Consider the following 17,571-nt stretch of genomic DNA (forward strand, 5'->3'; position numbering starts at 1 on the left):
GCTATGTTAATCTCAGTTGAGAGAGAGTGAGAATATATTTTCTATGAGTGTTTCAGAAAAAATATTGTAGATATGCTGTTGATCTCAGGAAAAAACTAAATAGCCTGCAAAACACTTATGAATATCATTACCGTCAAACTAATCTGCATAGTTGATTTAACTATCCCTATTATCTTTATAAGCATAATAAGGAATTTAGTTACACTGTTCTCATCAGTTTCATCTGCCAGCTGGTTGGTGAATTTATTGCAAGTGACTAATGAGAATAATCTCCATATGGGCAGTTCCCATATGGAAGAAGAGATACGAGAAACATTGGCATTTTCACTTCCAAAAAGAAAATTGTATGGAAGAGCAAAGCACTGTCTCCCCCACTTTTACCTCTGAACTGTAGGKAAAGTGAAAAGTCCCTTTTTAAAATCATAGGATCCAAGGATATGCAAGAGCCCAAAAACATTTCCAACAACAACTCCCATCACCCCTTGACTGYTACTGTTTACACAGGAGCTGCTCTCCAGGTAACCACACAGATTCCCACTACTGCAAACGCTGATTACACAGCATGGATTGCACAGACAAGAGGAGGAAGGTGAAACACATGTCAAAGTAGAAATAAAAGAAGGTCCAGACCCGGACCAGGCCAGGGACCAGAAAACCCTTGGGGGATTATTCTCTTGTGTAGGTTTCTTTGTGCACTGCTTTCATACAGGAACAATTCACATTCCCGAATGAGGAAGCCTGTTCCCTTCAGAGGAAGTTAGATGTACAATGAGTTTGGAAAGAGGAATTTGCCAACAGCACTGTGGCTTCTGAAACCTTAATATTCAAACAAAGGACACACAGGCCATTTATAGAGCTCCCTGTGCTTCTAACAAACCATCCTCTGCATCCCATAGTTATGGTTATTTCCRTGCCTGTCCTTCTCTTCTCCATCTCTACACCCCTGTGCACTCAAGTCCTTCACTCTTCTTTATTCAGGGTTGTTCTTGTTCTGACCTAACACAGACTATCTGCAATCACACTTCCTGCTGCAATGTTTCAAACCTTTTCCCAATCTTTATCTATCATGCCAAAATGCACTATTACATGCTAAAACCTTAGAAGAGTCCCAATCCCATTCCTAATTTYACCCTGCTACTAATTCTTCCTCTAGTACTAATATGATGCCTAGAGTATGACCAAACTGGCTGTCTTTGTACAGATAACTGCTCCTAATATATTTGAAATTATGACCCTGAGGAAAAGGACTGTCCACCTCTCTATCTTAGCAACATATTACACAATGAGCTTGCAGATTGGAAAGCGTATTTTGAGCCTTGTTGATTCAACTCATGTTCCTCTCCTCTTGAAAAGAAATATAAAAAGGATTCTCCTAGTTATTAAAGTATCTCAATCCCTTTGGGAATGACATTTTGTTAGACACACACAAAMAGCATCTGATCTTGTAGGAGTAAACTGAAGTAATCCCACAATAGCAATTAAATCAAAATCTCATTTTATTGATCACAGAATAGAGTGTTTCTCAACTGCTTTAAAAATGGAATCATTAATAAAAGTAAATGCTACATTCTTCCAATAAGTGCAGCAATGAGAAATGTGCTATATGAACCAATTTTCTCCTGAGATGATTCACAGGGATGACATTTGTGTGACAACAAATCTTTTTAAATTAAAAGAAAGTGCAGTTAATTACCATTTGGTCTGACATGTATTTTTAATATTGGAATTTCATGTTWTATTTATTTTATAAAAGCACTTTTCACTTGGTTTGTTTTTCAGACTGCATCCAACTTGGATAAAAATACAACCAAAGCTGAGAGCGCGTGGCTGTTCAGAATATGGTATGGCTTTGACCACAAGTATCCTTTTCTGTTATAGGCCGTGAATGATAGTTGCTCTACAATTAGCCTTCAAAATATTTTAAAAGCAAAAATTATTATACTTGTAAAAACCAAAAGTGTAATCTATTTAAATGTGTTTAGTAAGCAGAAGAAATTTTGCAAGTCCGAGGCAGCAGAAGGTCCAGCCATGACTGAGCTATGGGGAGAGGGAACAAGTCAAGAAGMTCTGAGCTACTGTAATATATAGAAAATACATTTAATTAAATTAACCTTTTCTAATTCCTAGATTAAACTAATCCAATCATTATTTAGGTAGAGGGCAGATTCTGTGTTTGGGGAACCAGGAGGTTGGAGCCAGAAGCAACCAAGTGTCAACTGCCTGGCTGAGTATGTTGTCTGACCACATACTCAGAAAGCAATGGCTACCTAAGAGAAAAATAAGACAACACTGGTTTACCAACTCCAGAAAACAGAGTCMGCAATTGTGAAAAGCTCCCAGGACTTTCCTGAAGCTCATACTTCCTATTTGCTGGATACCTGTGCTTTTGTGCTTTTATTCACATTCCTACTGAAACATGTGTAGTAGAGATGTTGAATATGGGTGTCTGATGCTCTATTCCAGAAAGTCTGGTTTCCATGTCTTTTGCATTTTGAGAAAATATTTTAAGTGATAAAAGAACAATCTCCCCAAGCCAAGGCAGAACATACAGCCTGACACTAATGCCTGTGCAAAAACTGTAAAATCAATCATTCTAATTTATTGTCATTTTAGACTGACACCATACAGGCTTTGCCTGGCTGCCAGTGAGATCCCACAGTAACAGTCACACCCCAAACCTTTAACAGAAAAATGCAGCCAATACAAGAGAAGCCCACCTGCTGATTTCCATGGATCCTGGCTCAGGAGAGGAACAGGCAAAGCCCTGTCTCCATTATCCTATAACACATCTATTGGTCCATCACCCTGCACTACTGAGCAGAGATTAATGTTCAGGCTGCATATARCGTTTTTCTTATACCAGCTGCAGCAAAACAGAATTAAACATTTCAGCTGATAAAATGCAATTCTTTGGGAACACAGCTTCCCTGGAGAGTTCAACTGAAGTTATCTTTCAAAGAGACTTTTGATGGAAAAAAACCATCTTTTTGGTTAAAAATGAGCATATTGCCTTAATTCAACTACTCCAGCAGTTTTAAAGGCCAAAAAGCACTTAACATTAAAATGTTTCCCTTGGATAATTCTTCGAGAATTCTTATAGAAATAGTAGGTGAATGTTATATGAGATGAGAAAATATGTTTAAATGTTAATGCTGAGTACCAACATGACTGCCTTTAACCACCCCTTTTTCAGAAGAAATAGCCTGTGCCTGTGGCATATCCTAGAAACTATAACTTTCAAAGAACTGATGAAGGGAGGGGGGCAGGGGTGATTTTTCCTCTGAAGAGAAAAAAAAAGGACCAGCAAAAAATATGGAAGGCAGAAGCCAGACAGAAGCATGGGTTAAAGACATGAAAGAGAACAAGGGCAGAGCAAGAAAACAAGGGACAGAAAAAGAAGAGGGAAAGAGAAATCAATATGAAAAAGTCAGCAGCAGCACATGTAAAATGAAAAGTCTGTAGAAGGCACCAAAAGCACCACTTCTCAGAGATATCTGTGTGGTAGAGATCTTGAATATGGGTGTCTGGTGATTAGTTCCAGCAATTCTGGTTGCTATGTCCTTTGCATTTCAAGAAAATATTTTCAGGGATTTTAAAAATAATATTTTTTAAAGAACACGTTCATGTCAGTCTCACTACCAGTCAAGTCAATCTTYCTTTAGAATTCAGATGTTCAGAGATGATAATTGTGCCATTATCCTAAAATACATATTTATTACAAATAATACATCTACATTTCACTAATCCTGAAAATGTAGGCCCATATTCCTGCATGGAATGATGGTTCAACCCACTAATGCTGTGACTCACAGCTCTAAGCTTTTCTTCAGTATGACTATTTCTGAAAGACATTCTTTTCAAGAGAAAAATTATCCACCCAAACTTTCTTTCCCTGCCTAATATTATAAAGCTGTGTTGCTAAATTTAGAAGAAGAAATTGTCATGTAGCATAGTGCTTGTCCCCAGTACAAGATTGCAGAGAGGATTATGATAAAGTTTTCAAAGAAAAGATACAGAAAACTAATAATCTATCTATTCATATACTTCGAAAGCATACAAGACTCTGACATTTCTATAGTTTGACATTTGCTCTTAGGCATTAACACAAATCTACCCACTCTTCTGGCAATAACGTCTCTTATGCCTATTTATTTCACAGGAGGAAAGCAAGAGGGAGGAAAGATCAGTAAGGAAATCAAAAAGTTCCTTGCTGTCCTTGTGAATGATTCCCAATTAGTTCAGTGATCTTAGGCAATGGCAACATGCCATGCTAGGGTAGAACTATGCAAAAAAACCCTGCAATTCTGTTTGAGAATCAAATTTTATTCTTACTGTGAAAGAGACAGCAGGAGCCTGATCCAGAGCCAAATGGGTTCAATGAAGATTGTTTTCTTTCAGCAAAAGTCTCTTGGAACAAGGTATTGACACCTAGRAAAAACATATTGTTCTCTAAAACCTGGGCTAAGAAATGTTAACATTGAAATAATAAAAATGAGGAACAGATCATTTTAGTACTTAGGATTATCCTCTTGGATTTCCATCTCCATAATTTAAACAAGGAAAATGCAAAATCAAATATTTGTATCGGACAGGGGGCAATTTCTAGTGAGGCTATGTCAACTTTTGTTTTTACAGCCTACAATGCATTACACCATCTGAAGCCATAATATCATATTGAAGGCTAGTGGGAAAGCAAGGGAATAAACAAAGGAATTTTAAGAGTTTATCAGGAAAAAGAGACACCACAGATTTATAATCAGCACTATACGCATATCTTCAAACTGTTGTGTTTTTTCCAAAGCAGATGTAGGCAAGTTTAGCCAACAAATGAATAAGTAGGTGGAAATTTCATCCTGCAAGAGCAAGAACCTATGTGTGTGTGGGCAGAGCTCAGACAAATGGTGAGCAAAATTGCCCCATTCCACAGCATCTCCAAAAACRTTTTAACCCTGCTCCCAGCTAAGAGCAATTTCCTTTTAACTCTGCTCAGTCCCAACTCTCTGCTTGTTTATTCTGGCAARTATCACTTGGCTCTGCCTGCCTAGTCCTGAGACATTGTATACCTGACTAGAGCTGGAATTCCTCCTCAGGAAAACTGGYCTGGAATCCCAGTTACAATTCTAAAAAGGAAGGAAAATTAGTGTAATAAAAGTCTGTTGCAAACAACCTTCACCTAGTTTTCTAGCTACTCTAAACTCTGCAATCATTTGTGGCTTTATATGATTTTATACAAGGCTCTTCATCCACTAAGGATTCATCCTCTCCCAGAATTTATCTAATTCTTGCTTCCTCATGTGGGGATATTTTTGTTCTTCCTGGCTGTTCTATAGCATCCATCAGGAATATGGACACTTTTCACCYAGCTTCTCATGCTCCATATTGASAAGAGAAAGGAGAATTTARGATTGCTGCACTAAAACACAAAACWGCAAAAATAATGGAAAYTGAAGATGAGAAAAGGACAGCAACAATATATGCACTAAGATATTTCTGGATAGAAATGTTCACCATCTTCCTAAGGAGAAGCCTACATTGTGTTGTGGGACATGTATTTTAATAGTACACACTGAAACTTGCATTGAGAAAAAAATAGGTACTGCATAACAGGAAAACATATGCAGGATTAAAATAGAAGAAAGCAAGAAGGAAAGGAAGAGGGACAAAGACATCAAATGCATGGTAAGTTTCTTTAAATACTTTGCAAGTGTTAAATTGCAAGACAGGTTTTAGGCCCACCTGCAGCAAAGTCTAATCATTTTCTTCTTGCAAAGGGGTGAGAATTGTACATGATGTGGMCTCACAACACTAACAAGCCCAGAGCACCAAGGCTGCCTATCTCTGGTGTATGTGAGGGGCCAGAGGGAGGCAGGAGAGGTGCTGTGATTGTTGTTAGCTGCTGGAATGGCTCCTAGAACTATTGCAATGACACCCGTGATATTGCTCCAGACTACCAAAGAGCAAGGGAGCTGTGTAACTGCACAAAGCTCTGCATTTTGARTGGTTCACACACCTGATACCGGGAGAGCAGGGGCAGGAGAGCTTTCTCCTTCTTTACAGAGTACTTTYCAATCTGAGCAACTCAGTTACACTGAATAGAAACCAGCATCTGGGACAGAGTGAGACAATTCTCCATAAAGCAACTCCTAAAAGTGTTTCTGCTTAAACTGCGGTTATCCATCATTCAGGTTCATGCATTTCAGTTTGTTTTTTTTTTAAAGGTTGTTTATGTCCTTTGCACTTAGCTGAAATCAATCAGCCAAAAGGAATTGCATTATTCGTAGACTTCAAAAGTTTATCCTCCTTATCAGGACACCAATCATTTTATTTCTCCTGTGCTTTGTTATGTGGATAAAACGGACATAATGGCTGCCTGTTGAGCAAGATAAGTACTATTCTGTGCCTGTGAGAAAATGGAAAAGCTACTAAAAGCAAAAGCGCATTCTAGGGTGAGCTGACAATCAAACACAAACTCAGCATTTTGTGGTCTTTTCAATTGAATTTTCCTCCTGGGCTGACTTGTCACKTTCACATCAGAGATATCTTTGGAAGGAAAAGGCAGGTAAATGTGTATGTGCATGCAATTTTCTTATACCTGCTGGAAAACAAAAGTTTCCTAATTACCAATATTCTGATTTATTGTTCTTTTAGCGCTTCAAAATAGCACATAAGGTCCTACTTTTGGACCAGAAGCTCATTTTGCTGCACCATTTTCAAACAGAGAAAAGAATCTTATCTCTGAAACCATTCAGTCCAATCATGAACCARAGCAGCATTAGATAACACAGTTCAAGCCAATCCAGCTACCATGAAAGCATTAATAAGAATGGGCTGGGAGGAAGGTGGCCAGCATAGCACAGAAATGCCAAGAGAGCCCAATAATCAGTTTTGCAGGTATTAAAAGCAGATCATGACAGAAGCTGAGAGGAAAGCACAAAACACATGAAATGAATTATAGTGGATCTCATAAGATGAGCACAGCAAAAGCAGCTGACTGTATCAAAAGGCTTCTTCAAACTGTGCAAACTTAAGCAGTACTGARAGGGTCCCCAAAAGGTATTTTATCATTAGAAACCATTGCCTGAACTTGGTTCAAAGCTCATTCCCAAAACACATTTTCAAGCACATGATCTACAAAAACTCATTTTYCCTTTTACAGTGCAGATAATCAGTATAGCTGATTTGGTGCTATTTCCTGACCCTTCCAAGGACACAGGATTGTTGAAATTCTGCAAATTAACCTAATAAATAAACATGGCTAATAATTAACCAGAATAATAAGTGACCTCAGTTTGTCCTCCATTCACAGAAAGAAACCTAGATAARTAATTCTGAAACAATTCCACGTTGAATAAGCAAGTAAAACCATTCTCATTTGTAAAATTTCACTCATGACGATTCTTYGAAAGTCTCATTCAGATTCTTTTTTTTATAATGCAAAAATACTAAACATGACTTAAATAACAAGTATGAATGCTAAATTAAAYCTAAAGTGTTAAATGAAAAATCTCTGGTTCTTTTACAATGTTTGACATACGATCCTTTTCACACTTWCACTGCACAGAGACACAAAAAGATTATTTGTGATCATTTCTTGATAGTTCTATCACAAAATACAAATCTTTAAGCCCACCCTTCCCTCACCACAATCCTGGAATAACGGAGCTTCAGATATTCTGTTTCCACAAAATATAATCAAAAGGAAATAAAGCTTGAATTTTTATTGTCTAGATCTTTCAACCTGACACTAAGATTCAATACAGAATCTTGCAGAAAGATCTGTTTACATGTTTAAAACAAAAAGAAACAAACAGATGGAGAAAAATTAAATTAGGGAGAAAATGAAGGGACAAGGGGAAACAATAGAAAAATCAGATTCTCATAGTCTTAAATTTCCTTATTTTTTTAAACCTTTCAAAGTAGTGTGCAGCACTTTTGCCTTTAAAAGAAGAAATAGTCACATGGGAGAAACTTTATGGGGTTAAAAAAAAAAAATCAATGTTCAAAATAATGGTTAAGCAATGCAGAAATGGGAGAGCAATGCAGGTAGAGAAGGAGAGCAGTCGTTATTGCAGTCTGAGGGGCAGGACAATGCTTTTCTGGAAATTGTCATGGAATCCTTGTTGGGATCTCTCTGAGATGCTGGGCCAGGGTTTCTGTCCTTTGCATCAAAAGCTCATTGATTTTTATAAGAGTTTTGCACAGCAGCTAAGGCAGAAGCTGACCTACAGCTTATTGTGGACAATTGCATAGAATTACCAGCTTTTCTATTTAACATCCTGCCTCACRTGACATTGTACCTTTTGTTATCTGAATTTCTGATAAAAAGGACCTCAGGCRAATACAGGGACTTTTTACAGATTCTAATCAGCTCAATATAAGTATATGGGTCTTTATGCAACTATATCACTTTCTTTCATGCAATATATTAAAATAATCAAAACCTGAAATAGATAGAAATAACAAACATCACCCCATAAGGGGGTTCATAATTTAAAATGGAATTGTTCATAGAGGAAATACACCTTAGTCTTAACAGTATAAAACCGCTCCAAAAAACCAAACAACCCCAAAACAAAATTTAAAAACCTTCCAATTCTGTAGCTTACTTCTACCTGCATAGCTGCCTGTTAAAGTACCTGWCAAATGAAAAAACAGAACTTGAAGGAGTTGATCTAAAGCTTCGTGAAGTAAATGGACTCACAGTTTATTGACCCAAACAAATTATAGCTTAAACCATCACAGTATCTGATTTTACTGATAGGTATTATCATTCTGTGTGACAATTCTTTATTTCCCTTCTCACTGTATTATTACARCAAACTGAAGGCTGACTGTACAAAGAAGCAGCAGCCTAGGCTTGAATTAGTCCACTCAAGCATGAAATTATAGTTTGTTGGCTGACAATACTTAATAGCACCCAAGAGACCTAAGTATGATATAAGAGTACCAGAAGCTTATAGCACAGATTTAATCAAGCATAACTTAAAACCTTCTTTTAGGCCTCTTATTATTTCATTTACTCCTGTATATGTGCAAAAAGTTACTCTGCAGTACATCTGAAGTGTTTTAAAATGTTCTTCTGCTGTTGTGTTTCCASACATTTAATGTATATTGGAATGCCTGGATGTGCACGCAGCACATGCTGCATAAGTAATACCATCTATAAATGGCACTACTTTCACAGCAGCAATTGTCACAGCAAGATATTGCTAATTATAACATCACCTAGGCAAGAAATTGGTAATACTTCCTAGTAAGGGGCTGTTATTAATGTTAAATTACAGTGGTATTCCGGTAAAGCTGTGAGACTGAAGGAATCAGTATGATTAATGTTATCAACCAGGAATGGCAAAGAGCACATTAATGATTTTCCATCAGAAAATATTGTTTAATTTAACTCTTTTACTGAAAGTTAATAACTGGATGCAAACCCTTAAAGTCATTATATGGTCCAGTGCCTTCATGTAGTTGTGATTGAGACTCCCCCATACAAGTCTTATTTGGAAGCTTGGTCTGTATTACTGGCATCCTTCCCATTTTAGGTGGTTACTCTGGCAAAAAGCACCATTGGTACCCTTAGTTTGTGTTGGCTATGATAGTTTCAAGTTTAGTTAAACTACTTTAGCACCCTAACACAGCACCACCAATAACGCTGAGGCAAATGTACAACTATGAGAGGAAAAAAAATTTTGCCTCTAATTTTAACAACACTCCAGCAATCAGCAATTCAAAATAAAGCAATTTTTGGCAGCAGAGAAACTCAAGAGCCATKTTCTATTTTCTGATATTGAAATAGGCACATGATTCACTAGAACGTGAACATCATCTTGCATTCAGATAGACTGTGAATCAACCAATCTTCGTACCAGTTCTTAATTCAGCTCTTCTTCTCAAGAAGTGCTAAGGAAAGGTGGAGAGGACAGATGAGAGCAATGAACAYGCTGATGCAGGGCTGACTACAAGTTTGTATGAGGTATTGCAGCAGATCTTCACTTCTGGATAGGTCACTTTAACCATTGTCAGAGGATGTAAAAGTCCCAAGACAAAGGCTGATCTTTCATCTTACACTATGATACAAGCTTGAAATACATACTTAAATACGTGAAGGAATGGAAAAAAGTACTTTGATCTGATTAGTTTCTTCAAATTTTTAAACTTGTGCTATTATACCCAAAGAAAAAGAGTTTTAATCTGTTAAATAATTAAATTCTTGCAAATGATGTCTTATTTATGCAATCTTACAGATCTTTTTATTTTGTTCTTCCATATAATTATGTACGAAATACAGTTGTGCTGTGAATGGTAAAATCTCAATCAAATTCTAAAAAGTTCCTGGTGCTGATGGACTTGGAGTGCTTTGCTATTTGTTCATTAGGAGTTTATAGGGAACATTTTATTCAATTTGCCAAAAGCAAGCTGGTGATTTCCTGAACTGATTCAGTAGATTGTTATTATATTTTTAGTAGGCAAACTTCTGCTCAGTGCCATCTATGTGAAAGAGTAGAAAGCCCCAGCTTTGCAATCTCTCTTAAACAGCCCAAGAGGAGGTTCCCCCCTCGTTTCATTTTGCTGTTTGTTCCAATAAGGACCTGTGGTCTGAACTCAGGGCTGTCACACMAACACAAGATCACTGAGCACAGCTTCAGCCTGGGTTTACAGCAGCCCAAGGGCTGTCAGTGCTCACCTCGGGCCTTTCCCTGCACACATCCCGGGCTGCAGCAATTCAGCCTCACATCCTGCAGGTAAAACAAAGCATCCCCACTCACATCCSCTGCTTCCCCCCACTACTGGGAAAGGAAATCCCCTTCATTCTACATGAAGCTGGGTTCCTTGAGACAAGTATGAGAACAGTGGATTTTTGCTCAGCTATTGCACTATCCTATAAAGCCTTGGCCATGAAACTGCTGATGGCATCTCATTCTCTGTGATCAGCTGTCAGGTGGGAAGGGAGAAACAGCCTTCAGGTGCAAAAACCTGATATACACTTCTGCTGTTCGTGGAAAATCTAAAACCAGTTTGAGCAATTTTGAGCAGTAACAATAAGCCCTAACATTCCCAATATTATGAAGATAAGAAGTGATAGACTGTTCTTTAATGGGGAAGAACAGAAAGAGTTTTTAATCATAAAAAAACGCTATAATTTATTCAAAGGTTGAGTCCTTATTAAAGATACAGAATAGTGCATGTCACAAACGGTTAAGGCTTTGAAATTCTTTGTGGATTATTCACTGAAATTTGCATTGCTACACAGCATGAACTATTTTCGGATTCTGCATAAATAGAATATCTAATACAGAATTACATTATAATGAAATATGCAATAATGCAAGTACCCATAGAGGGCTTTTCATGTACTGCAGACATCCAAAAGTTTCAAATGCATAAAAGATGGTTACACTTGCTGCACAAATGACTGCATATCAGGTTCGTTTACATTTAATTAAAACTCAGAAGTGAAAAAGACATAGGTACTGACTACTATGACATCGTTAAATTGCTATTGATATTTTGCATCATGGCAAGTATCCCTGGGAACTAGAGTGAATAAAGATTGTGATTGGTCTTTAGGGCTTGGTCCTCCAAGCTAAACTGGAGACTTTGTGTGATGCAGAAAATGCTATTTGTTAATGATCTGTGAAAAGGCAGATAAGGCAACTCTGGAGCTGATTGTTCCATAAGTTGCTCCACAAATTTAAAGAGGCAATGTAAAAACACCATTGTGTTTACTTATCTTTGAAAACCAATTCAATAATATCTTAAATTTTAAATATAAGGAAAGAATAAAAAAAGACACATACATATATATCCATATGCAGTCCACATTAAATGTAACACTTTTCTACTGTCATTTCCCTGACTTTCATTCTCACAACAGTGCAGCCTCAGCTGCATGATTCCAGAACTAAAGCATAGCCTCAACACAGGCTGCTCTTGCCTGCTAGGATATTTTTAGGAAACAGAAACAGTGGTTTCAAACCCTCTTGGGCTAAGAGGAAGCAAAAATCCTGATCTTTCACTTCYCAGATCAGTGCTTTAACACCTAGGCTATTATGTAAAAAATGGCCAGTAACTCACCTGGCAGCAGGAGATTTTTTTGGTTGAATTCACTGCTGTCTCAATGAGTTAGGGATAGTACAAGGACAACTAACTTAGCATGTCACTTTAGGAAATAAGGCAGAAATGAAATATCTTCACAATCCTCTCCAAATTACAGGGGTACTGAGGCATCTTCGACTTTGATACATCTCTTCCCTGCCCAGGTTGCTTCTTAGCATGCACAGGATATGATTAGGAACCTAAGGAGATTTGTGGGTAATAATACAGGTGACTTATGGTTTATTCTCAACAGTGTAAAATGCCAACTGTGCTTGTTTTAACACCTTCACCAATTTTCCAAGCACACAAAGCATAGCTGAAAATCACATTTTTACTTTAACTTCTTGCATAGCAATAAATACACCTGTTTCTCCATGTTTTTGCTTTAGACTCTATTGCTACAGATTCAAAAAAAAAAAAAAAACAAAAAAACAGGCATGTATTTATCGTGACAGCTTTACTTTTGCACATAGAGGAGGTAGATCCTGTTTTTTAAATGTAAGTACATGGATGCTTCCATTATGGTGCAACTGCAAAATGAACATTATGTCTTAGATTGCTTTCTCAGTCTTCCTCTATTAACATATCCATCAGATATCCAACAGAATAATCTGGTACCTATTTCAATAATGACACACTTAAAATATTACCCTAATATAGACAAGTCTGACCCAAATAGACATCTCCTAGACCACCACACTCAGCCTGGGCACGCAGTAATTCTGAGGGTGCAAACACCCCTGCACACAGGGGGTGTACAGGAACATCCCTACACAACTGTCAGATCAAACCTGACACAAAGCATAAAACAAGTCTGGGTTGTGATTTCATGCACACAGTGCCAGGTCCGCTCAACACAAATGAGCCCGAATGGCTGACATGCTTGCTTTGGCTCCATGGGTGAGGGAATTGCCATCTGAAACCTCACATGCGGGCCATGCTGAGCCAGAGCTGCTGTCTCCTAAATGCACGTGTCAGGAACAGATCAAGAGTGAGGCTATGAAATACAGCTGTAAGCAAGAAGCTGCAGATCAGATCAGGTTGAAGCTCAAGGTAAATGCATCACAAATGCTTTCTCAGGAGTTCCTTGTAAGATACCTGTGGGAGCCACTCCTGTACCCCCTCCCTGAGAGTTGTGCTGTTCTCTGAGGTGGGGAGGGATTTCCAGCAGCACAAGCTTCAACCAGACCTTGCCTCCCTCTTCACAGCTTGTCACTACAGATAGATATTTTCTACACAAACTTTCTATGGAGCAGCAGATCAGCAAAGCAAATAGCTATGACTCAGTTTATCACAATAACAGAATGAGAATTAACATTAACAAGCTAATTCTTCATCTGATTGTGAGGAGGTTTTTTAATCTTGTTTCTAATTAGTTTTGACAGATTGAATTAAAATGCTTATTTGTTTTGCATTTGATGTGCATGGGGAGCTTCCTGACTTCCTCTTGTAAGAYATTCTGTCAAGCACCAATCTTTGTSAGCCCTYTTTTTTCTAGGCACTGGACWAGAGGACTWAATCCTTATTTCCACTTGTTAAGAGGCTTCTMTTTTTCAGCAAAGTTTTYCTTCTTTTATTTTKCTTTTAATCTTTGAGATGTAGAAGTTTTATTTTAACTTGGATATTAATGCATAAGCTCCCATTTTGACTATGAAGCCCYCTCACTATATTCTTCTTTAAAAGCCTTCCTGTGTTAGTTCCAGCTCAAGTATCAGAGGAATAGATCTCTTATCCTTCTCTGTACTTTCTGTCAAAACACTTGGAAGAAACCTTTTTGAGCCATTTCAGCTGGAATTAACAAGAGAAGACTGATTTCCTAAGGTATGCGTTCCTTCTCCTGACAGTCAAGGAGACAGGCTGCTCCAGGAGAGAAATGACTTTTCTTCCATTCTTTTCTCCTTCTGATGCACGAACAATTCTCATTACCATTAATTTGAATTCGGGTTGCTTGCAGGGGTGGGTGTAAGTTCCTCAGCAATGAGCATTTTTTATAGCTGCTGTGTGCAAAACTGTAGCTATCAAACAATGCTCAAGACTAATTCTCAAGAGCTATGATCTATCACAGTCAGGAGATTATTGGATTCCTGTGTTCTGTACCCTGTGCCTTAATACCTGCAGTTCTGATGACTGCTGCTGGAGCACACAGATTTCAGGGAAGGGGAAACAAAAGAGGTGAGTAAAGTCTCCTAGCAAAAAAAATTCACGGGAAATGATAAAGAGCTTGGAGGGTCAGAAGGTGTAATGATTCTGCAAAGAATTTCAGCTAGTCCCCCTAAACTACCCATCAGTAAAAGGCATGGTATTGGAGCACTCAAGTGACTTTTTTGTTCTGTGTGTAAAAAAAAAAAAAAACTATAGTCACACAAATTGTTGTAAAAATAGCTTACAGGAACGGTATATAGATGAAAACACATGCAAAAATAGCACACATTCACTGCCACCTTGTATTAGCATCAATAAAACAACCAACGGCCCAACAAAAAATAAATCCAAAATAAGCCCTTTGGAATGCATAGAATTTTATATGACTCCTGACATAACTTAGCTCTTGCTCCAAGTGCTAAACCCAGACAGATGGAGTTGGTTACTCTGCATCAGAACTGCTGTAACTGAGGGCAGAATTTTCCTTGGTGATGCCTTCCTGTTGTTTCACTGGGGTGGTAAGAGTGATTAAAGTCTTGACCAAAAAAAAAAAACCTCTGGGATCCTGTCCTTTTGATCATCTTACAAGGTTTTATTGGACTGATCTAAACTATTGCACATCATCATTATTTAATAATGCCATCTGCATAGAAGAAACAGTATTTCTATGACCTTTAATCTGTAATCAAAACAACTCCATAAATCAGCAGGTATTATTTTCACAGATTCATTGCCTTTACAGGAATCATCAATTTTTTTCAACATTAGCATGGCATTTTCATACTTTAAAGGTGCCTCCTGACTGGTTTTAAGAGCTACATGTAGATTTTATCATACATATGCACATAGTACATTTTTTAGAGTTTCATACATGTAAAATTTGGTGAATTAGATATATGCAAAAACTAAGAACAACCCTTTTCATAAATATTAGTTCAGCTATACACAATATAATACAACTCCAAACTGAGCCATTCAAAACCTCTCTATTTACTGTGGAAGGCAACTTCCATAATTACACACAAAGCCTCCCACCAGTATAATTATCTCCACTCTTCCTCACTAGGACAAATCACAGTAATTTGAACCAATCTACAAGGGGAGAAATACAGGATCAGATATTTAAATGTAGCTCTCCTCCTTCAGCCCAAAAATGACAAGCCAGCAAACTTGTGATTCAGAAAAGCTTGCTGACATATTTTCTCTAGTACCTGAAAAAATCTCCAACGCAGAGAAATCTCTGTAAAAGATGCAGCAAGAAAGTTTCTGCCCACCCCCTCATTAACCAAATTGCCTCTTAGTAATTTGTGAAATTCTGAAATAGCTGGAATTCTTCCCTACCCCAACTCCCAAGAGCACTGAGCTGTCCTCCATTTAAAAATCAGCCCTTGGTTGCTGCAAGATATTTTAGCTTATATTTTGTTTAGAGACTTTTAAAAAATGTTGTTCTTTACAATTCAAGTGCAATTCTCTCGAGGTTTCTCATTCCTCAGTTAAATATACCCCAGCACGGTCACTGCTTAGCAAACTGTAAGCTCTACCACCAACAACCAGTGGAACAGGCAGATTGATAACCTCGTGTGAATGGAAGCTTATTTTTTCATGTTCACAAGCATTTGGTAATGCCCTGTTAATGAAACTTGAGCTGCTCTTTATTCCTGACAGAGGAGAGCATGTTCTGTATCTTACTGGATTTAATGGCTATGACAAGTGTTGCCTGTGTGCTTCATGCAGTGCCCGTCCTGGCAGCTGAGTCAATCCCCTGACAATTGATCCACACTGAGCCCTGCTGCTCCTGCTGCCAGTGCCCGAGCAAGAAATGGAGCAGGTACAACACCAGGTACATCACTGCATCGAGAGGATGAGTGACAAATCAGAAAAATGAACTTTGGCATAAATAAACCAAACTGTGTCCTGGCACACAGAGTGACAGCTCCTCAGACATTGAGATAAGGGTTGTGTCCAGTCTTCGGAAGCAAGGATAGGCAAAAGCCTATGTGATTCTTTTTATAAGATGCATAGCAAGATCTGTCAGTGCTGAGGGCACAGAGGAACATTTGGGGAAGAGTAGAGCTCTGGCTCACCCAGTGCCAGTCCCTTTTGCACCCTCTCAGCACATTGAAGCCCAACCACTGCATCCTGGGGCTGTGTGTCCCCAAAGGGCAGCACCATCCCGCTCCCCAGGCAGGGCTTTAGGGAACCCCACCTACTCCAGCTGTCATCAAACTGGGCATCACTCCCATGGTGACTGTGTTGATTCTTCAGCACCCCTGAGTGAGCCTAAAGTGACAGGCACAACTTTATCTTTTTAACAAATTAAAAATATGGAAACACTTTTTTTTTTCTCCTTTCAGCAAATTTTTGTTCTTCTTTACTGCAGTGTTCTCCTAAAAAACCAACTCTCCCTTTTCTCCCTTTCCTGTGCTTTTTTCTTCCTAGGGGATTCCTATTTTCAAGGCTGAAAAATCTCCCAATACTTCAAATACTGGTCATGACTGGTTCCCACAGCATTGATTCTATGCCATGTGGCACCAGTAGATATCATCCACTCCCGAGAATGAATCACTTTCTGTAATGATTGGCATTTTCACCAATTAGCAATCCTTCCATGACATGCACATGTCAAAACAGTATGCAAGTTTGTTTTCATGCTGCTGCAATATGTCTTAATTTGTTAATACTGGTTGGGCATAAAACCCAAGAATATTGCCCAACTTCTATGATTTTTTTCCCCCTTGAAAAATGGCTCTAATTTTAGGATTTAAATTTCACCAAATATGCTAAATATTCAAGAAATGCTGAATTAGAAATACCCTGAACTTTTAAGAAGAATCTTAAGAAAATTTTTACTTAACTACAAATTTAAGCACATTGAAGAGGTTTGCAAGGTAAAGAACCTTTGACTTCTGTGCCCAGATTCTCTACAGTTTCCCTGTGTAACCTGAGAAAAAATGCACAGGCCATGATCAGCACCAGTGAGGCCAAGGGAAGCTTTTTTATCTTTCTTAATACACACAGATTTGCCCTTTTTTGGCACAAATTTTCAAACCAAAGGTCTGTAATGCATCAAAGCATGTATCAAAGTCTGTCAACACCAGTCTCAAATCACCTTACACTTTTTATTCTTTCAAAAGCACCTATGATAGAAATGTTACTGTTCCCTTTCTGCAGCTGAATGAACCCACGGTACAGAGCCATTAAGTACCAGAGACCATTTCTACAGATGCAGTAACAATAAATTGCACCTGTAACTTCGCTTTCAAAGATGATTCACATTTTTTATGAGGATCTTTTTCTTTTCAAAAAAAGTTGTAGATAGAAAAGTACTGGCCA

General features: G+C 38.1%; 1 protein-coding gene across 1 annotated transcript in view; it reads left to right on the top strand.

The window, feature by feature from the left end:
* The window catches only part of SLC9A9 (solute carrier family 9 member A9), a 123,057-nt gene extending 120,013 nt beyond the window's left edge, over nt 1-3,044 (top strand). Inside the window, exon 14 of the mRNA XM_057376543.1 lies at nt 1,780-3,044. Coding sequence (XP_057232526.1) covers nt 1,780-1,878 — 99 coding nt within the window. The 3' untranslated portion in view covers nt 1,879-3,044. The remainder of the gene's footprint in view (nt 1-1,779) is intronic.
* Nucleotides 3,045-17,571: the final 14,527 nt, after the last annotated feature.

This window comes from Malurus melanocephalus, unplaced genomic scaffold (genome assembly GCF_030028575.1).
Source record: "Malurus melanocephalus ecotype Western Australia unplaced genomic scaffold, MMel_1.1 scaffold_281, whole genome shotgun sequence".
Taxonomy (NCBI): Eukaryota; Metazoa; Chordata; class Aves; order Passeriformes; family Maluridae; genus Malurus; species Malurus melanocephalus.